The sequence below is a fragment of the Bidens hawaiensis genome, unplaced genomic scaffold (genome assembly GCF_021521415.1).
Source record: "Bidens hawaiensis isolate Kalapana, Puna unplaced genomic scaffold, B.hawaiensis_p1.1 tig00011868_1, whole genome shotgun sequence".
Classification (NCBI taxonomy): domain Eukaryota; kingdom Viridiplantae; phylum Streptophyta; class Magnoliopsida; order Asterales; family Asteraceae; genus Bidens; species Bidens hawaiensis.
Window position 1 is genome coordinate 740555 of NW_027491949.1, and position 22667 is coordinate 763221.

Here is a 22667-nt window from a genome sequence, read left to right on the forward strand (position 1 = left end):
CACAATATGGAAATAAAAAGTTGTTAGAAAATTCATAAATCTCTAAATATTTCTTTATACACAATATTTGTAGTTTTATTTGTGACTTTACTTTCTATATCAAAACTTATTAGTTTCACATTATTTATGTTTTTAACTATAGATAATGCAACACATAACTGGCAATGAGTTAAAATAAATTGTTTAAAAAACAAAGCAACTATCTATAATAATTGACCGTAGCTTTTATTAATATTCATTGCAAAGCAAAAATAAAGTGAAAATTTCATTCTTTGGAATAAATCATTTTATCTAAAGTTATAGGATTTTATTATTTTTCTATAAGAATAAAAGTGTGAGTTCAATATTACTTCCGGATATGATTTCAGCTTTTATAACACAGTTATCATATTGTATTTTTCGCATATAGTTTAGTTCATTGCATAGACAAATTTTCTAGATAATATTTTAAGGAACATCACTTCAACATCGTTTTTAGGACTAATATATGACTTGACAACCTTAAATTTTGAGGCTATTTAAAGCATCAGGGAACTAATACTTTCTTGTAACGTATCATTTTATGTCTGATATGTATAATACTTGTTTTTTTAATTTATACATGTTATTCTTTATACACATATGTGCAATTAAGATAACTGATAATGTACATATGTGCACATTATGTAAATGGTGATTGAATAAAAATATACATATGTGTATAATTACATTTTTTAATGAAACCGGGATGAAAAATATTTTTTTTTGTTTTTTTACTTTTTTAAAATTTTCGTTTTATAATTTTTTTTAAATATTTTTAAGGGTTTTTTTTGTCCTGAAATGGTTTTTGAAGTTCTGAATTTTAAAAAGTAATTTAGGATCCTCACCCTGTATATACCCATATTTATATTTATAAAATATATATAAATTTTATACATATATACATATTCTTTGTATTTATTTAAAAATGATATATTTTTTTGTTTGTGAGTTTTTTAAGTAACGACTAGTTTAACGATTAAATTTTTTAACGGTTAGTTTTTAACAATTTTCTTATCTATTTTACAACGTTTAATTCGAATAAAAAGAAACATGACAAGAAGTCCTAAAAAAACATGCATTATATAACACAATATGATTGTGGAGGATTAAGAGTCCGCCATAACAGATTGGTCGAATAATGAAGATGAACCACCTGAACCGCCATTTCATGGACCGAAATCTGATTTCCAAGCGTACATGGAACGGCTCAGGGATTTACGTAACAATGAAGCTCATCATGCACTTCGAAATGATTTAATGGAACATCTGTGGACGGTTAAGAATAATAATAGTTCATATGTTTTATTATTAGACAAAAGTTTCAAATTATCTCTCTTTCATTTTGTTAGAGTAATTGTCATTTTTTAATTTATGTAATTTTTTTGTTTATATATTTGTTATATTTTAGTTAATCTTTTTTTACTAAATTTTTATTATATTGCTATTTGTTTAAATAAAATTATAAAAATTAAATATTTTATAGTATTGTGAAATTCTTATTTAAAATAAATGTAAAAGTAAGTGATAATATAGAAATGTAAAGATGGTTTAAGAAAGTGTATTTTTGAAGTAAAAAATGTGGTTTTTAAGAGACAATAATATGGCTGGTTTAAACCAAAAACAGTTAGAGATGGTCTAAACAATAAAAGTTTTCTTCTTCCTCTTAACCATGTATGTTCTCAAGTTGTACCTTTTGTTATTTGAGAATGATGCTCTTGAGTGACATGGAAAATGATGGCGTCTTTAGATGGTGGTGGTTGTAAAACACATTATTATTTTTTTAAACGACCAACAAATAAAGTATATTAATGACTAGCTAGCAAGAAACTAGAAAAGATACAAGCACCAAATAACCACAAGAGAGTCAACCACTAGCACGAACAGCCAAATACAAAAATTACACTTTAAAACGACACAAATCCGCCAAATAGGATTCCTCATCTTTCCTCTGTTTTTAACTCAAAAAAAGCCCAAGACTTTTATTTCTTCAACTAAACCCGAAAGTTGAATTGGCTGTCATTATTTTTTATGAAAAATAAGGTGTTACCTCCACGAAAATAAGTCGAGTAATAAAAGTTTTAAACTAAAGACAAAATAAGTAATAAAATTTTTAATCAAAGACAATAGGATAATAGGAAAGCTTAATGAACGAGGAGAGTCGAGCCCAACCAGCTTTAACTATGGCTCAGGCTTGAAGTTAAATGACTTAGCTTTGTTTGGTTTATTTAATGTTAACTTAATATTTAAGTTAAAACTAATATTAAAATTGATATTATAGTGGTCTATAATGAGCTCATGGGCCATTTTATGTGGACTTGATTATAAATGAAATTGATTTTTAATACATACATTAAAATTTGGGCTTAACTTAAACGAGCCTAATAAACAAGTTTATCTTGGCTCCCTCGACTCGTTTATAAATGAGCCAATTTTAAATGAGCTTTGATACACAAGATTTTTATACATTCCTACTAGACTTGATCAACTAAAAAACATAGGAACCTTGTCTACGGGTTTAACTTTTGAAGGATGGGAAATAACGATGAGCAGGTTCAACAACTTGTTGAACATTCAACCCATTAAAAAGTTGTACACATGTAATGGATTTTGCCGTTTTATCTTCTCAAATGACTATAAAACTTAATACTACGTTAGTTCAGGAGACTATACACACTACAAAACCACTTGGAGTACACAATAAACAAACAAAATTTTCCAACAACAAACGCATAATCATGTTTGGTGCATTCCAAGCTCAATGGTCAATTCAGACAGTACAATCTACTACTCTGGTTATCTTCTCTCAGAAGACAGATTAGTTCTCTCACTAGCAACATCTGCCCCAACCACAACCTTCTTCTCCTCGTTCCTAATGTTCTTTGTGTTATTTGTAACATGATAGTATTTTTTTTTTCTTTTTTGAATTAGAATTTGCTTTTCATACCGTAAATGAGTTTAAATGTTTTATCTTATTCCATATTATTTTACTAACGTACTATATGAAGTCTGTTATATTATTTTACTAATGGTACACGCTACTTTACATGTTCTTTTGTAAAAATTGAAGATATTATTTTAAGGGAAATTCCCCAAATAAGCATTTGTATAAACAAATTTCTAATTTTAGGTACTATTTACAAAAAATTCCAGAAATAGGTTTATAAACTAGTTGTGACGAGTAGTTTGTAGAAACCAATTAGAACTTGCCACGTGTTCGTAAACTAACCGTAACGAGCACGTTCACTAATCAATTACTCGTCACGATTAAATAGGTTTCATGTCTCGTAATCAACGCCACGAGTAATTTATAAGTCCTATAGTCGCGACGAGTAGTTTACCCGGTTTATAAGTCCCTCGTAATCAAACACCCACTCCTGTTGCTTAAAAAGCTTCTGATAAAGAAACCGCTGCCGAGAGTCATTCTCGATAACATGTTCATAGTCCGATTACAAATCATTTACATTCTAACATGTTTCTAACTTAGAACATACTCACACTACAAATGTGGAGAAATTGTAACACCCTAAAGTTATTAGTAAAATTATGCTATAAACTAAAAGGTGTAAGAAGGAATAAATATGCCTGGGGTTTAATAAGGCTAATGCTAAACTTTAACCCTTATTGATCATATGGCATAATACATTAAGCTTTAACCCCTATAGATCATCATATGACATGATACTGAGGTTATAGTGAAAATACTGCTTTTTTTTTGTTTTTTTTAAACGACGAATTTCAGTTTGCTTAACAGTTCGTTTTTACTCACCACTTTTAGATATAACATAAATCAAATTACCTATATAATTATCCACAAAGTAACACAAACCATCTAGTTTCTAGATTAACCAAACCGTGGAGTACATCCATGCCACCAATCAACTTTATCCTTCCTTTGACCCCGCCTGATTCCCAATAATACACATAAAATCATATTGATTGACACAAATAGCATGTCATCCACATTTTCGAAATCCTTGTTTGCAAAACAAACAAGGCAATGAATTGTGAATGTTCTTACATACATTAGGGATGGGGGCCGGTCATCCCTCCCCAAAAGCATATTTCACACATTCTCTCCTCCACATAGACGTCACGTCATATTTCCACCATCTCGTCTCATTCCATCTTTCTTGCACAAAATTGATATCTTTCCAACTCAATCCATCTTTCACCATTTAAATAATTAAAATTACAAATTAAAAAAAAATCCATCTTTCACCGTTAAAATGCTTAAGGATGAGAACCGGCATAGAGAACCCGAATCAGGTTGGTCTTTGTCGGCCCCAAGACACAGGGTATACCATCCGAAAGTATTCCATCTACCCTTAGATATTGAAAGAAAAAAGGTGGTATTTTTTTATTGAATCGAGTTAGTTGACTAACATATTTATATAATTTAACCATTTAATAGCAGTTGACCAATTAATTATAAATCACTGGTTCAGCAGCAAATTCAGTCTATTTATAAAATTAAACATTCATTTATGGCAGATCGAGAAATAAACTGAAAATGAAAAAATGTCGGTACTTAACTATGGTTAAATAACTAACTAAAGTATAGCGTTAAGTGAGAGGAGAGGTGAGTGGTAATGGTAATGGCCCACTCCAACTCTATAAATAGAAACGGAATGAAGAGAGCGTCGGTTGCTCCATCTTCACGTTAATTACATTTTGGACCCTTATGTTTTCATTTTTACATTTGATCATTGTGGTTCAGATCTTCTCTTTTTTGCAACAAAATAGCAATGTTTTCAACCTTTTATGGTAAAGTATTTATAATGGCCTTTATAAGGATAATTATACAAAACTATTTTAACAGTCACGCATTTACTTTCTTACTACAATTTTACCACACTAATTATCACAAATAAGTGATTACAAATAACCTAAATAAGAAAATCATCTGTGAATATAATGTGTCTGTTAAAAAGTTTTTCTTGACACACATTAAAATTGATGAAAACTCATAGGTGTAATATTTTAGCAATGAAACTGATTATCATTTTGTTTTTTTACAAACTTGTTAAAATGGTGAAAGATGAATTAACTGTTATGAAGTTTCAATACTAGCATTCCATGATAATTCAATATTACTTTATATTTAGCTATAAAATTTAAATAGAAAGTTGAACTTGGTAATATCCAAGTGATGTATTTCATCTTCTAGTAGTATATACGCTCTTCATTCAACGAATATAAAAACTGAAACTAAAATTGATCAAATATAAAATAGTATTGAATAAATATAAAATATAATTCTTTCACACTTAAACATGTTGTGCACTTAAGGGTGCGTGGTATGGACTATGGAGTCAAGATGGGATCAAATTTTGACCGGTATCGATTAGATATGGGACGTTGTTTTTCTTCACTCGCATTACAAAAATTGTTTCCATTCGTGACCATTTTGCCAATCTGGATGGAATAGAGCATTTCCCACTCCATCGGTACCTCCCAAATTCTTATCCATTGTTGCATGTACAGCTTAGATTATGAAGGCCGCAAGTTTAAACGAGCCAAAGAGGGATACATGCAGAAGTTACGCAATTTACTTGTTCTAATTCATTTTTTAACCTTAATACTTTTAAATTTCAATTTCAAGGAGAAAATTATATTTCACTGAAAATGAACAATTACTTAGAAGTGTGAGAATTGAAAGAAACTGATTCCCATAAGGGCCAAAGTGTAAATAAGATAATATAGATTTACAGGCAGGCACACATACACATGACACTATATATAGATATAGATATAGATATAGATATAGAGAGAGAAAGTCAGTCACACACTCCATCATCACTGAGATATAGCCAAAAACATTGTAGATTCGTATTGCATTCAAACGCCATTCATTGGCAATGGCGGATTCAACCGATAATTCTTTCTCCATTGACATGATGGAAACCACCTCTCCTGGTGCAAAGGTATAATTATAATCCTATTCATATCGATGAATATAGTTATGTGTATTTTGAATTTTAGGCTGCTTGCTTTGATTGTTGACGCTTCGTACGCTCGTTTATTATTATTATTATTATTGCGTCATCTTCAGATTATTCGTTGATTGATTGCATTACGGATTCCACATTTCATCGAATTTGTTAAATACCGAGTGCAATCATCGATCTCGAAATGAATGAATTAGGTCTCATCAGTACGTTATCATCTATGCATAGAATGAATTGATGATCACTGACAATTATTTATTTATTTAGATCCGGATACTCTGAAATAATCATCATCATATTATATGTTATGTTATATATATGAATATATTTTAATAAACGGAAATTAAGATCGTGTTAATTAGGCTTATACATGTAGTTATGTTTACTTCGAATTGAATACTTGATAGTATATTCCATGATTGAATAGTAAATAATATATCGTTTGATGATTGATCACACTACACAGTCGAGCTTTGAGCCGAGCTTTGGCTCATTTAAGACACTGCGCACAAGCCTGAGCAGAGCTTGGGCTTGTTTAATTAAGGTTTTTCTTAAAATACATAAAAATGTAAATGAACTTATTAATAAATATTAACCAAGCCGAGCTTGAGCTCGACCTCTCGTAAGCTAAAACAAGTCGTGCTCGAGCCTGGTCAAACTTGAGCTCGGCTTGTTTACACCCCTAGTTGAAGGCATTTCATTTGTTTATTCACAAGATGATCCGTCATTAATGTATTATTATTGTTGAGGGTAGTTTAGTCATTTTATATGGAGTTAGCTGAATAGATTAACGGCCTTAGCTAATAGCTAGTAAGGACCGCCGTAGTTATAAAATACATACATACAACTTAGAGATGCCACTCAATGCCTATGAATAAAGTTAATTTAACCGATGTTTATTTTAATAATTTAATGAATTGGTGACACTATCATTTTTGTGATTTTCTTTTAACGTATTTATACACAGTAAAAATGTCCGTGATGATGAGAATATTAAATGAAAGTACGAGGAGATTTATTGGGCATTGGCTATGTGCCCATTTTGGCCAATACTGTGAATAAATGTATATAATACAATCAAATAATTGTAGATGAAAAAAGTTGTTTTGTAACTAATGCATTAAATTCAGGAGCACCTTATCAAAACAGCCAAAGGAGTGATTTCAGTTGCCATGTTTGGGGATCCAGACAAACCAGCTTTGATTACATATCCTGATATTGCTTTAAATTGTAAGTTAATTACTTAATTATATTCTTGTTTTACTTCTAAGTGCTAAGATATGCTAGCTTTTATATAGAAATTATGGTGTAAAATGATTTTTTTTTTTTTGGGTGAATTGATCAGTGAATAAAAATGATTTTCTATTAATAAGAATAAATTTATGTGATTTTTTGTTCAGATATTTCATGTTTTCAAGGGCTGTTTTTATGTCCAGAAGCATTCTCTCTGTTGGTTCATTACTTCTGCATATATCATATTAGTCCTCCGGGCCACGAGGTGAGCAATTGCTAACTTCACTTTATATTATTAATCATGCAACTTGTACCATATAATTACGGTTGCTAACGAGTCAAGCTGCTCGTGAGCTATTCAAGATCGGCTCGCTAAAAGCTCAAATCGAGATGAGCTTCAACGAGCTCTAGCCTAAAGTAGGCTTGTTTAGCCCGAGCCAGCTCGCGAACCTATACGAGCCTATTGTTTATAAAAAGTTTACTTAATGTATTTAATATATAATTTTATATAGTTATTATTATATATAAAGTTAGAAAAAAGAAATAAATAATAATTTATATTATGATATATAAAATTTATAGTTAAAATTGTATATATAAAATAAGTATAAATATAAGTAAATGAATTAATACATAATAAACAAGTCGAGCCGGAGCCGAGCTCGAGTCTAGCCGACCTTGGGCTCAGCTCGGCTCGTTTCCACCTTCACATATGATAAGAAGCTAAGTTTGATGGCATGTTCATTGACTCCCACACACACTTAATTATTTTGGCTGCAGTGGGGAGCTGCTCCAATGTCACATGATGATCTGGCATTATCTGTTGATGACTTGGCTGATCAGGTTGCTGATGTTCTCGACTATTTTGGGTACTCTTATATTTTCCTTAACTTTTAGAAGGTTTATTTTCTTTTTAGCTTGGAAGGAGTTAAATGATATGTGAACTGTTGTTTCAGACTAGGTGCGGTTATGTGCTTAGGGGTAACAGGCGGAGCTTATGTGCTTACCTTGTTTGCTGTAAGCTGCTTCCTATGTGCATCATACAAATTCATTAATTCTGTATTTTACAATCTTGGTGTTATTTGGTAAACAGATTAAATATGCGCGACGTGTAATTGGTCTCATACTTGTTTCTCCACTTTGCAAATCACCTTCTTGGTCAGAATGGTTGTGTAATAAGGTTAGTAATTTCTGAATGCCATTTCATACTTCCATTCCAATGCCTTAAGAAACTTTTGGTAAATTTTAAACTTGTTCAGTTCTTGTTTTCAGGTTGTATCGAATGTATTATATTACTATGGAATGTGTGGTCTAGTAAAGGAATTACTGCTGATGCGTTACTTCAGTAAGGTACATATTTTATACTGAACTTGTTCTTGACAACTTCATAACTAAAATTGCATTCATCATGTGTTAAATAATAGGAAGTCCGTGGATGCAGTCTAGTTCCAGAAGCAGATGTGGTTCAATCATGTAGAAGAGTAAGTGCTCGAACATTTTGACCCGTTTGACACATTTGACCCACTAAAGATGAAACATAACCCGAACACTTTTCTTGCAGGCCCTTGATGAGATGCAGAGTCTTAATGTGCTGCGATATCTCGAAGCTCTTAACGGGTAAATTTCATTTTCTTATTGTAAGCGTTAGCATGGCCAGAAATATCTAATTAGGTTTTTTTTTCTTTTGTGAAGGCGAGCGGATATTACAGACGGGCTAAAAAGACTACAATGTCGTACACTTATATTCGTCGGAGAAAATTCCACCTTTCATTTAGAATCCCTTCACATGACTTCAAAACTAGACAGAAGACTCAGTGCACTGATTGAGGTGTGTATATGTATGCATATATATGTGTGCGCGCACGCGTGTGAGTGTTATATGAATTTGAGCTAAATGGTTTTGGTGATAATATTAGGTTGGAAGATGTGGGTCATTGGTAACAGAAGAGCAGCCTGATGCAATGTTGATGCCACTGGAATATTTCTTGATCGGCTATGGAGTTTACAGGCCCAGTGAGTTGAATATAAGTCCTAGAAGCCCATTGAGCCCAACTTTGATTTCCCCTGAGCTTTTTAAGCCCGAAAGCATGGGTTTGAAGTTAAAGCCCATTAAGACTCGAGTTTCTACTTGAAGGAACCGAGAAGACGTATATACATAGAAGTAAAGACTAAAGAGAATAGAGTAGATTTCAATCTACTATAAATGCATTGATACACTTACATTCCTTAATTATGGAAATATCATGTAGACTTATATAATTGTTCAAGGTTTGGTTTAGCTGAATTTGATAAAAAAGAATAAGAAGTCTAGATCGAATCACTAACTAATGTTTAACATATAACATATCGAACGAGATGGGTTGGGTGCAGTTGGTCGGATGGATAGTTCGGTTTTAACTGTTTGATCGTTTGAGCTGTTGAAGCGTATTTTTATTTTTAAAATGATTTGTTTATATTAAGTTTTTTAAAATGGAAAAAGTAAATAAAGCTTGTTTTATATTTTTGGAATATTATTTATAAAATAGTCTGTATAAACTTTTAGATAGTTGATTTTAAAGCTTGTTTTTTAGATCATTGTTTCAAGTTGTAGATGGCTGATTCATTTTGAAGTTCTAGTTTTATTTCTCTATATCTATTTTTTAAAATTATAAATTTGTTATTACGTTAGTTAGTTTTTTTAAAACTGTGTAGTCAATAACGTAGAGTGGCTTGTTCTTGGGCCAATCCAGATTTTAAGCACTGATAAGTCTAGTGATGACAATGAGGCGGGTTTAGGTTATCCTAACCTAATTATAAAAGTTTGTCTCATACTTGGTCTAAAACATGTTGGGTATCTACTAAATAACCGTTCGTTCGGTATTAAATATATCAGTTAGTTTATTATATTTAGGTATGTCCAACCCAAAACCCGACGGGTGTCTATTAAACATTACGTTTAGAAATGGTGATGAGAGGAAGTGTAGGTTCTGCAAAAAAAAATTAAAATGTATATACTTAATATTTAAAATTAAAAGATTAATGAATAATCATGTCGGGTATATAATCAGGTAAACGAGTATATATTATCGGTAATCGCCTTGGGTAACGGGTATCACCATATTCCATATTCGTATCATACCAGCAAAAATTCAAAAGTAACTCATATCCGGCTCCATACCCAATTTCCTTCCATATGTTTTGAGTGTTATCATCGGATTCGGCTTTCAGTGTGATCATGAATAACATATATAATGTATTTAATAGTCAATCTATGCATCATATGAAATTATATAGAATTAACAGAATATATGTGGCCTAAAACGCAATGGGTATCATTTGTAAAACAGGAACTAGTGACCCACCGGGTAGATGGTAGTTTGGGTAGCATTCAATATTCAGTGCTAAAAGCAAAGATGGTACTTGGACTAGGGTGTAGGATATCATTTTACATTATTTTATTCCTTATATATATATATATATATATATATATAAGAACTTTGTTATGAATTATGATAAGTAAGTTTAAAATCCACAAATTTGAGTATGTATTTAGGCAATCAAAGTATTTATATAAAAGTGTCATAAATATATAATGAGATTAAAGCACACAAGGTTACATGATCAATTAAAAATATTCTTTCAATAGTGAGTTAGTTAGACTAGACGTAGTGGTAAAGAATTGAGGCGTTAAAATGGTGATGTGGATTTTAATTGTTTGCCAAACACCATTACATACTATTGAGACTGGAAGTTGAAGAATTTATGCGCCAAGCCAATGGCGGCACTAATAGGAAATAAATAGAAAGAATAGAAGACTTTTAATTCCACAATCAAACTTGGAGCAATAGAGCCATTAATTTTTTTGGAAATACAAAAAAAAGTTTAAAATTTTAATTACAAATTTTACGTTATAAACCAACAATTTTAAATGAAGCAAACTCCATCTTATCCAAATAAATTTAAATGACACTGACGAAGAGCTTGATATTAATCACATCGAAGAGCCAATTCACCCAATCGGTAGAGATAACGCTAAGGCTAAGACCCGATCCTCATTATATACCTCGACTACAATGAATCCTGAGATAATATCTCAAGTAGAAAGCTTGGATTTTAAAATCGACCGTTTAATCTGGTTTAGAGAGGAATAACAAGACAATATTGATTTTGCTTTTCTCGAAAAAAACTAATTATATCATTTACCATCCGAAGATCGTAAATAATTATATCATTTATTCGAGTGAAAAAAGAATGAAATTCATGACAAATAATCTGCCAAGAAATAGTCTTTTTCTTTTACTTTCTTTGTTATTTTTTTACAAAAATTGTCTATTTTTTTCAAGTATCCTTTGTACTTTTTTTTGTCTTATTTCAAGGGTTTTTTTTTCTTCTATCTACTTGTAATATTTATTTTATTAAAATGTTATAGTATTTGTTGTATGGCTTTTTTATTTCAGTTATTATGCTTATTAAATATAAAATATGAATGAGTGATAATTGTAATTAGTTAAAACCACTACACTTGATTTAAAAGAGACTTTAGTGAATTAATTTTTATCTACATGACGTCTAAGTGGCATTTTAACTAAACAATTGTCAAAAACCACTACATATAGCCTTATTCAGATGCTACATATGGGTTACTCAAATTTCATGTGTGCTTTCTAACTTTAAAAAATTACATATATGCACTAGCTGTATGCTAACTGTTTCTAAAACATAACGCGGATTCTCCTTCAAGTGAATGAGCGTTAGTTCACTTGAAGTAACTTTTAGAAATAGTTGAATTATATGCATCCGAGTAATTTAACTCTAAAAGTTACTTGCAAAAACTTGTTTATAAATTTCAAAAATTAAAAAAAGCTAAAATATTATAATTTTTGTTTTCTTTTTAAAAACTCATGCTGGAATCAAGCATGTTAATATCAATATTTTTTTAATTGAAAGGCGTATTAATATTAATAAAATTTATAAATATTTTAAATATAATAGCATGTCATTTTAAGACGTCATAGGTTGCCACCCAGCCATATTTTAGTGTTATTCAGATTTTTTTATGATAAATGCACGATAATTCTATGTATGTTTTTTAAAATTTGTTGAACTTAAAGCTTAAAAGTTAAAAAAATTATTTTAAACTCGATGGTTGAGTAATCTGGTGGCTAATTGATATGATTTTGAATGAATACAAATAGGTGGTGGTCCATTAGTAAAGACAAAATCTTTAAACATTTAAGTTTATAAATAGGAGATTTCGGGTTTAAGTCCCGCAAAAAATATTCTCATTAAATAAAGTATAAGTTGAATGAATAAAAAGTGTGAAAAATATCATTATCAAGACAATAAAGTTATCTTCTTTAATGTATTCAACAAAAGTACTTATAATGCATCCACTTGTCCAACAATAAAATCGCAACGCATCATTTTCCATTTAATGAAGTCACGGAAAACATGTGATATATATGTGTTAGCCGATTTGAAAAGGTAAAAAGAAATGTCAACCTATGGATCAAATTAAAATATTAAATCAATGGCTAAGAAACAGATCGACAATTTTTATAAAGTATCCATGATTGTACACATTGCCGTCTTCGAGAATCTTTTAAAATTTTAAGACCTGGGATGAGTAAAAAAGAGGCTCCTAAAACCGTGTTTTCAATTATTTAATAGATAATTTGACAATTTTACAAATAAAGTTGTCTTTCAAAAACCCAAAACAAACAAATAATAATAAATATGTTACTAAAATGACTCATATAAAACACAAATGAAAGTTTGTCTATATAAAAAAAAAGAACGCCAATTGTGAGAGTTGAAACCATGACATTTGTTCTCCATAGTCTAACACATTTTTCATTCAACAAAAGAGTTAATTATTTTGCAAACTTCTAGGTAAAAACAAAATTATATTTAAAATATAAATTTTATTTTTTAACAATTATTGGCTTCTCGAAAGAGTAGGCCTGGGTTCGTCGCTGTAAGGCTCCGTTCCCGGTGCCCTACATTTGGTGTTGGATTTACTCATAAACACAGTTCTAAATATCAGAGTTAATAAAAACTTTTCGAGGAAATATAAAAGTCAACCATTCTTACAAACCAACAAGTATTAGTTTTAAACAAAAGAACACAAGTCTTAACGATAAACATAAATAGCACGTAATCTTCCTTATCTTCGATGCCAGTCTTCTTTTATTTGCTACGTGTCCCATCTCAAGCAACTTGTCTCATTCTACTCACTTGCGTGCATACTAAAAGTCAGCTACGCTGAGTAAGTTCTAGTTAATCAAATTACATACATTGCTTTCATATCCTTAGTTATACATATCCGGAGATACGTATTTTGTACTTTACTTACTAATATTTCTTTCATACATATTTACGTGCATACATACTTACATACTTTTCTTTTCTGTTATCCTTTGTTATAACTTCTATACTTACATTACTTCTTATTACTCATTCGCTTTAAAGAGCATTTCGCCCTACATACCTCGGATATTATTAGGGTCCGGTGTCATTCATACCTCGGATATTATTAGGGTCCGGTGTCATTCATACCTCGGATATTATTAGGGTCTAGTGCCCTCCATACCTCGGATATTATTAGGGTCAGGTGTCTTCATACCTCGGATATTATAAGGGTCCGGTGCCCTTCATACCATACAACCATACAACTAAACATACGTTTGTTATATATCTTTATTACCTTCAAGTATAAATAAATATGCATAACTGCATGCATACTAATTAATCATTCTTTATCGTCCATCAAACATACACAAATAACCATCTAATATACACTTACCACTTAAGGTAAGTGTATGATCTAACGCATCGTAGTATGCATGCAGCATCGAAAACATAACACAGAAAGGGGCTAGAACTCACCTAAAGTCGGTTTCTATCTAAGTTAATGGTAATACCCTTCCTTAGCACGGCTAACTGTGTAATAATTATAAGTATTAATTAATTACTTCTAAACAAATCATACTTCTAAGTTAGTGAAATCCCTAACGACCGGGGGGTCCGGGGGCAGCGCCTTGGTAGCGGGGTCTAGGGGCGGCAGCCCCTAGCAGGGTCCAAGGGGCAGAGCCCCTGGCTGGGATCGAGCTGTCAGGTCAGATTGAAAAAATTTTATTTTCATTAATAAGCCTTTATCAAAATTTCATCAGAAAAAACGAGTCAAGTTAAGCTTTACAACAATCTGAATCGCATGTTAAAGCAATCGCATCGCATGGCAAAAAGGAATCGCATCGCATGGATGCAAACTAGTCGCATCGCATGGGAGCAACCAGTCGCATCGCATGGCGAATTCCAATCGGATCGCATGCATGTGCGATACAATTCTTCTCCGTGCGATCAGAATAATCGTTTTCTTGATATTTTTTTACCATTTTTCAACCATTCTCCTCTGTGACCTTTCCCTATGACCCAGTTAACCCTTTTTAATGGGTTTTGGGTTGTAACAACTTTGTCTGCTTACTTTTTTTTACGCAGCCCGAACGTCACTTTTCGTCCTATATCGCACCCGCTAAGTCGCGAGTCATCAAGTTTATGTTTTTCTTGCATCTTACAGTCCGATCTAGTATTATACCAAGTTTCATAGCAAACCGACCTCAAACACTTAACCTTTTTAGTTAAAACGTACCTCTTGGATTTGGTTTGGCGTCGGATTTGATCGAATACGTGAATGGTGCTTTGCTTCTTGTTGTTTAGGTGAAGTTCTAATACAACTCGTTTCGGTTTGGGCTCAGATCTGGGCGGAATGTGAGGAAGGTGTTTATGTGTGTTTTGAGTGTGTGGAGGCAAGATGGAAGAATGAGGGTTTTAGGGAATGTTTAGGACCTTAAATACTCTAGGCCCATAGGCTTTTAGGTCCATAATCATTCTAGGTCCATGAACCATCTTAATCTTTACCCTTTCATTCTTGTATTATTTAATTGATTTAAATATCGACACATGACATATTATTAAATGAAAACTTATATTATTTTATTTAATAACTTTCAAAAGTGCGGCCGTTACAATCGCCCTCCTCGCCCTCCCTTGGACCGGGCCTGACTGTGAAGAAGGGTAAATAAACACAACTTTGGCATTTTTTCCGATTTCTTTATTTTTTAGACATAAATAACTTTTAGAGTAAAATGCTAAAATCGTCCTTGAGGTTTAGCCAGTTATGCCACTTTCGTCTAAAAAGTTTTTTTTATGCAAGTGGACCATCGAGTTTCTCGGTTGTTGCCAATTTCGTTCAAATCACTAACTGCATCCAAACTTTCCGTTAGTTTTTTACAAAAAGATCAAATTACCATTGATTATAAAAATACTATTTAAAAAAGAGTTAAATCTTTATAAAATCTCTCCCGCCACATATAGACCTCCAGCCACTTTCGAATACCACCACCATTACCACCCTCCAGCGTTGTACCCAGCACCGCTGACAGATCTGAGGTCACCAGCAAGGCAATTCCACTCATTATCGAGGCTTTAAACCTATCCGGTGTTCTTGTAGCTGACGCACTGACCTGATTGCGTCTCGGTTCAATCACTTCAATGGTTTAGTTCCACCACTAACTCAATCATCCTTTAAAATAATCAAAGTTCCCGTCAATTTTCTAAACGGTCCTGACGGAGGCGGTAGATGCGTCGATGATAGTATGATGGCCGACGTGGTGGTATGGGCAGAGAAGAAGTGGGTGGCGGTTATGTATTATTGTCTTATGCTAATAACAAAAATAATGGAGTTGGCACGGAACAAAAGCAATAAAAGTGTTAGATACATTCTAGCAAACGGTTATAGAAAACTCAAAAGGAAGAAGTATAATTATCATATCGGGTTAAGTTAGAATAAGAAGTTTGATTTTCCTAAGAAGGCTAGGAAGGAGAGTATTTTAGTCTAATACTTTAATATCAAAAATCACTTACTTTAATCTCAAAACCCACTGACATTAATTTCAAAAACCCAATTACATCTTCACTTATCTCCTACAACCACCACCACTCCACCGCCCACCGCCACCACAACCGTCACCCACCGCCACCACCTCGCCGAAAAAGTTCGAAAAAACACAATAGAAAACACTACGAAAAACACAATGTAAAAAACACAATGGAAAAAAACACAATGATAAAAACACAATTGTATGACACAATGTAAAAAACACAATGAAAAATACTATTGTATAACACAATTTTGGTAAAACACAATTTGTAAAAACCCACTTATTTTTTTTTAATTTTATATAACAATGTGGTACTCATATAAAAGATAAAAAGACACTCGTTACGGTGAATTTGTTTTCCAATAAAAACGTCGTAAAAAAAAGTTATGGACGTTTAAAAATGATTTGGGAATTTGGCATGTGTCTTGCATGTGGAGAGAGAAAGTCAACAAATGTGTTATTCCTTTTATACCCTTTCTCTTATGTTCATACTTGATTTCCCCCTAAATTAATCTCAACCCTTCATGTACAAAATCAATGGACAAAATTACATGCTATCATTCCTAAAAAACTATACTTCCTATTATAACATAACCCTTATTACATGTCATAAGTTGTTTTAAACATTATTCATGGGCTGTGCCACTAGTTTGCACAATAAGTTAGGTATAACTGATATATTTACCAACTGGGGTTAGGGTTTTGTTGAAAAGAAAGATGATGCAGTGTTTGTGGAGCCCATAAGTTTTAAAAAAAATGACACATAAGAGTGACACATCATTAAAAAATGTCGCATTAACAAGAAAACTAGTGAGGTTTTGATATGTTAAATTTGAAAGTACTAGAAAAATAACTTAAAGTTGAAAATGAGAGGAAACATTATGTTAGTTAGAAGTATTCTCGGCCAACAAGTTTTGAGTATTTAAATACAATAACCCTTTATACATATAAAAAACCAAATTGTTAAAAACACATTTTAGGTTTATTATTATTATTATTATTATTATTATTATTATTATTACCTCATAGAGTCATAGTAGTAGTATGAAGCCTTTTCAACCATTACTTAATTATTTGTTTTTTTTAAGACTATCCTATATTTTTATAAATTAAAAATAAGCAAAAATTAAAAAAAATAGTTATTCTGATAAGTAATATTAAGCACTAAAGAAAAATTATATTATTAAAAACCATAAAAGTTGAGCATGATAAAACATTATTGTGGATCACCCTCCATTTCAACATTAAATGGTTAATGGAACGGTGGTTTTCCTGACCCATATAAGTATGAAAGTTGTCACGAACATTTAACCAAAACTGAAGATTGTCAGCGGTTACTTGATCATTGATGGTATCGACCCACCACATCAACGCTACTTCCTCCCCGGCCGTCCACGGTTCACGGCTCCTGTCGCTCTATAGACATTGTTGTTTTCATTCTCTGGGATATTCGGATTCATGGTTATAAGGGGAATTCAGAGTGGAAGATATCAAGCTATTAGGTTGGTAAAATGATGCATAATACCTATCTTTCTTTTATAGAGTAATTTTTTTCCGAACCCCCCCCCCCTCTTTCCTCCATCCCTTACTCTTAACTACTACAATTTTTAAAACACCACCTTGACTTCGTCGTCACAAAAGCGGGAAGGGCTCAGAATGGTCAAAAATGCCCACTACGCTCACCCTTAGGTCATATGTAATGGGGCATCATAGGGCATTAAATATGTTTTTAATGGCATAGAGCTTTTACAATAAAGCCCATATGAATTTGAAATAGTAATGACTGAAGAGGGGGATGGGGGGGGGGGATTAAAAAACAATATTCGTTAAATATGTGTTTTGAAGTGGTATTAATTAAAGAGCATTACCATTACGCAATTACGCATGACCTTACACCTACCAAAAACATTGACAAAACCCCTAAGGTGAAATTTGGACAAACTAGAGGTGTAACGCACTCTGAATTCATTTAGTATCATATAGGTTGGTAACTATATTATGCATTAACCAAACAAGTAAAAGAATAACAAGTGTGTAGCCGTACAAGGTGGTGGCCTGGAGAAAAGTAAGTGAAAGCATTTATATTAGATCTCCTGCAAGATTTCATCTTCATCCCCACAAAACCCTCCATTTTAGCTTACATCATCACTTCACACCCCCTAACACACAACCACTAGTACTCAGTACTAGAAACAAACCCTACTCACTGCAACCAAATAGTAGCCATTTCATTTGTAACAAAAGTAACCAACTTTCTTACCCAAGATTCACACACTCCCCAAAAAATGGTTAAAAAAGCAACACCCTTTTCCTGTTTCTTGATTTTTGGTCATATACATATAGATCATGCTCATCATCACCATCCTCTTCCTCCTATAACCCTAATCCTACTTTGCTTTGCTTTCCTTTCCATTGGGTTTTCAAGTTCAGATGTAATCAAGATTTTTAGTGTCATGATTGCAGCTTTAGAGAGAGAAAGAGGAAGTAAGTAATGGGTCCTCCCTTTTGTTTTGTTTTGTTTTGTTTCAGGCTAAAGCCTGCAACAAGAAATGAGTGGCACTGCACCATTTAATAGTTGTAGAGGTTTTTTTTTTTTTTTTTTAAAGTTAAAAAAATGTTTTTGAAATTAAAGGGTGTTCTCATAAAGTATGTGTATTTGGTAGAGGTGTTCAAAAAAACCGGTTACGGAACCGGTTTGGGCGGTTAACCGGAAAACCGGTTTTTTAAAAACCGGTTTTTTTAAAAACCGGTTTGACCGGTTTACGTAACCGGTTTACGTATCGGTTATACTTTTTGGAGCCAAAACCGGTTTTATAACCGGTTATAAAAAAAACCGGTTTTTTTTAATAACCGGTTATTAAAAAACCGGTTAACCGGTTTTTAAAATAACCGGTTTATAGCCGTTATAAAAAAACCGGTTAACCGGTTTTTTAATAACCGGTTAACCGGTTAAACCGGTTTTCGAACGTTACCAAACGGCTTTATAGCCGTTTTTTTTTTTTTTTGCCCGTTTTTTTAGCCGTTTTTTTGGTTTTTTTACCCCCACAAACATCTATATATAGTTTAGGTTGGGTATTGGTTAGATCACACTTGATTATACAACTCCAAAAGCTCTAAACGTTTATTTCATACGCGATTATAACTCCAAACGCTCTTCTTTCGTAGTCGTTTATTTCATACTCGAGTATACCACTCTTAATTCGTAGTCGATTATCATGGCCTCCCAAAGTGCTGCTTCATCGGTCAACATGGGTGCCTCGAACACGGGAGAAACCGTCGTTCGGGTCATCCCCACGAAACGAAACCAAGATATTTGGCAACATTTCGACCTATGCGAAATGTCTAACGGAACCCAAAAAGCTAGATGCAAACATTGTTTGAAGTTTTATAACAAAGAAGCAAACTCCAGTTTAAGAGCTCATGTAGAAAGGCCCTCTTGCAAGGTCTTGAAGGACGAATCCGGAAGTAGTTCGCAGCCGGAGATGACGAATCAAGGAACGGTGTTTACGTACGACCTTGAAGCGGTACGTCAACAGTTTGGCAACTTTGTGATTCAACAATCACTTCCTTTCAACCACTTCGACAACCCTCAATTCACGGAGATGATGCAAAAGTATGTTCAACCACGCTACCAACACGTAAGTCGTTCGACCCTTAGAAGAGATATGCTTAAAGCATGGAAAAACGCTAAATCCGAACTAATTTCATACTTTTCAAACTTACAAACTGGTGTGAACTTAACAACGGATGTGTGGTCGGTACCTAATGGTTCGCCCGACTCATACATTTGTGTGACGGCTCATTGGGTTGACCCCCGGTCGTGGCAAATGATGAAACGAACCGTTGCGTTTCAATTGTTTGATTACCCGCACACGGGTAGAAATATTTTTAAACTCTTGGATAAAGTCATTCGACAATACAAGATTGAAGATAAAATCTTTTCAATATCGTTTGATAACGCGTCCAACAATACGGCCGCGGTTGGCCATTTAAAATTAAAGTATAAACCTATTTGTGATGGAGCGTTTTTTCATAGCCGATGCATTGCACATATTATCAACTTGGCCGTGCAAGATGGGTTAAACGTGATCGAAACGCAAAGAAACAATTTTAAAAGAATGTTACGAGATGTTTTTAGCAACAATAAAACATTTTCAAGATACAAAAAATTTTGTGATGAAGCTAATTGTCAATGGTTGGGGCCCAATTGGGATTGTCCAACAAGATGGAACTCGACTTGTGATATGTTTGAGAAAGCCATCCAACAAAAAGAATCACTAGTTGCGTTTCATCAAATAATGTCAAGTAGGGGTAAATGTGCACCGTACGATCCTAGAAACTGGTTATTGATTGAGATCGTTACGGAGGTTCTTCAAATTTTTAAATCTTGCACAACTAGTTTATCCGGGGTTTACTATCCAACAAGCCCCATTGCTTTACCAAAAATTGCTGTCATGTGCACAAAGTTGACTGAAATTCATTGTAGGGGTGCACCTTATTTTGATATGGGTGCAAAAATGAAAGAAAAATTTATAAAATATTTTCAACAACTACCCGCTGTTTTGACCTGTGCGGCTGCGTTAAACCCTTGCATCAATGTTGGTGGTGTTGAAGCTTTAATAGAAAAAATTTGTGATGAGCTAGGGTTAAACGACGATCAAAACCCCTATTATAGCCAAACTTTAAAGAATGATTTCAACACCACATTGGCAAACATGTATGATGTTTACCTTACAAAACACGGGTCGTCTTCCCAAATTCATGACTCGTTAAGAGCTGTTGCCCAATCCCAATCCCAAACCGACCTTGAAATGGGGATGTACTACATGATTTGGGAAGACGCCGGTAAACGTCAAAGGGTAAACACCCCAAGCAGTGAACTTGGAAGGTATGGTGGTACCAACTTTGTGAAACACATGACTCCGGATGAATTTAGAAGTCTTGATTTGCTGGCTTGGTGGAGAGGTAAGGAGGATGAGTTTCCGATCCTCGCCGCCATGGCCAAAGATTTACTAACGGTCCAAGCTTCCACGGTAGCTTCGGAGTCTGCTTTTTCTGTTTCTGGCAGGGTTATATCGATTAGGAGGACTCGACTCACTCCAGCAGCTGTAGAGATGTCGATTTGCTACAAGGATTACTTGGACTCTTTAGACAGGGCACAACATCAACGCTCACTCGAGGGGGAAATGGACTATGAGGCGGCCTTGTATGAAGACGAGGTCAATCAAGGACACATTCAACCAATGACCGATGAAGAAGCCGCGTACGACGATTACCTAAGGAATAGCTCGGGATCGGGTAGCGAAGAAAATGAGTAACAAACATCAACTTGTTAATGTAATCGTGTCTAAGCATTCTTTAATGTTTGTATTTTTGAGTTACGAATATGCGATAACGATTTAATGTTTGTATTTTTAATGTAAAAGCTATAAATGAAAGTTATGTGTTTTTAATCTTCCAAGCAAAGAATGCTAACAACGAAACCCTAAACCCTAAAGAAAAAAAAAAAAAAAAAAAAAAAAAAAAAAAAAAAAAAAAAAAAAAAAAAACCGGTTAACCGGTTAGACCGGTTATTAAAAACCGGTTATAAAAAACCGGTTTAATAACCGGTTCTAACCGGTTTTTAAACCGGTCCAAACCGGTTTGGCCGGTTTGAGTTTTCAGCAATAAAAACCGGTTAATAACCGGTCCGGTTATTAACCGAACCGGTTTTTTTCTGGATAAAAAAAACCGGTCCGGTTAATAACCGAACCGGTTTTTTCAAAAAAAACCGATTTGTGCACCTCTAGTATTTGGTGTTAAAATTTCTTGGGTCCATTTCCAGTTCCATTATTGTTTGTTTCCTATCATATAATGTAATTCTACCACTCCCCCCCTCCCTATTCTTTTGGCTTTTTGGATCAGAAACAGACTTTATATGCTTTTAATGGTATTCTCATAACACAACACAAGTGACCTTCATTTTCATGACCAGTTTGTCTGTCTTGCTTGCTTTAAAAAAAACCTGTGGGTATTCAGACTTGTTGTGTTTGCGTGTTTGCTTCAACTGGGATCACCAGAGCAAATAGTGATGATGAATGATCATGATTCTTTACTCAACTTTCTGTTTCTTGGGCTCTGTAAAATCATAAATATCACATCTTTTTCTTGTCCATGCAACAAGGCATAATTCCCATTTTTTATTATTTCTTCCTTCTTGTTATTGGCTCTAAAGCTAATAAAAAGATCCTAAGCCACAGCAACCATAGGCCACATGTCTCTTTATTCATCACTGTTTACATGCCTTTTAGCATAGTACTACTACTACTCTCAAACCCCATTTTCAAATGAGCTTTCTTTGTTGCACATCAACTGCTTGATGATTTATGTCCTCACAGAAGCTGTTTGATCCCACATCAACAAACAAGATCCCACCCTCTTCTTCACTTTAAACTCCAAAAAAAGAAAAAAAGTAAAGATTTTTTTAAGTCTTTTGGTGGAGGGTAGGCTACTGTTTCTTCTTCATCTCATCTTTAAATGCTTGCAAGGTTGGTTTACTTTACTTTAT

At 33.3% G+C, this 22667-nt stretch overlaps 1 protein-coding gene across 1 annotated transcript; it reads left to right on the top strand.

Moving 5' to 3' along the window:
• The first annotated feature begins 5879 nt into the window (after positions 1-5879).
• LOC143539389 (protein NDL2-like) lies at positions 5880-9334 on the top strand. The gene is made up of 11 exons (XM_077032727.1): positions 5880-5945; positions 7100-7199; positions 7370-7467; positions 7983-8071; positions 8159-8219; positions 8296-8382; positions 8475-8552; positions 8627-8683; positions 8764-8819; positions 8895-9030; positions 9119-9334. Exons 1-11 carry the CDS (start codon positions 5880-5882, stop codon positions 9332-9334), a joined length of 1044 nt encoding a protein of 347 aa, XP_076888842.1.
• The last annotated feature ends 13333 nt before the right edge of the window (positions 9335-22667 follow it).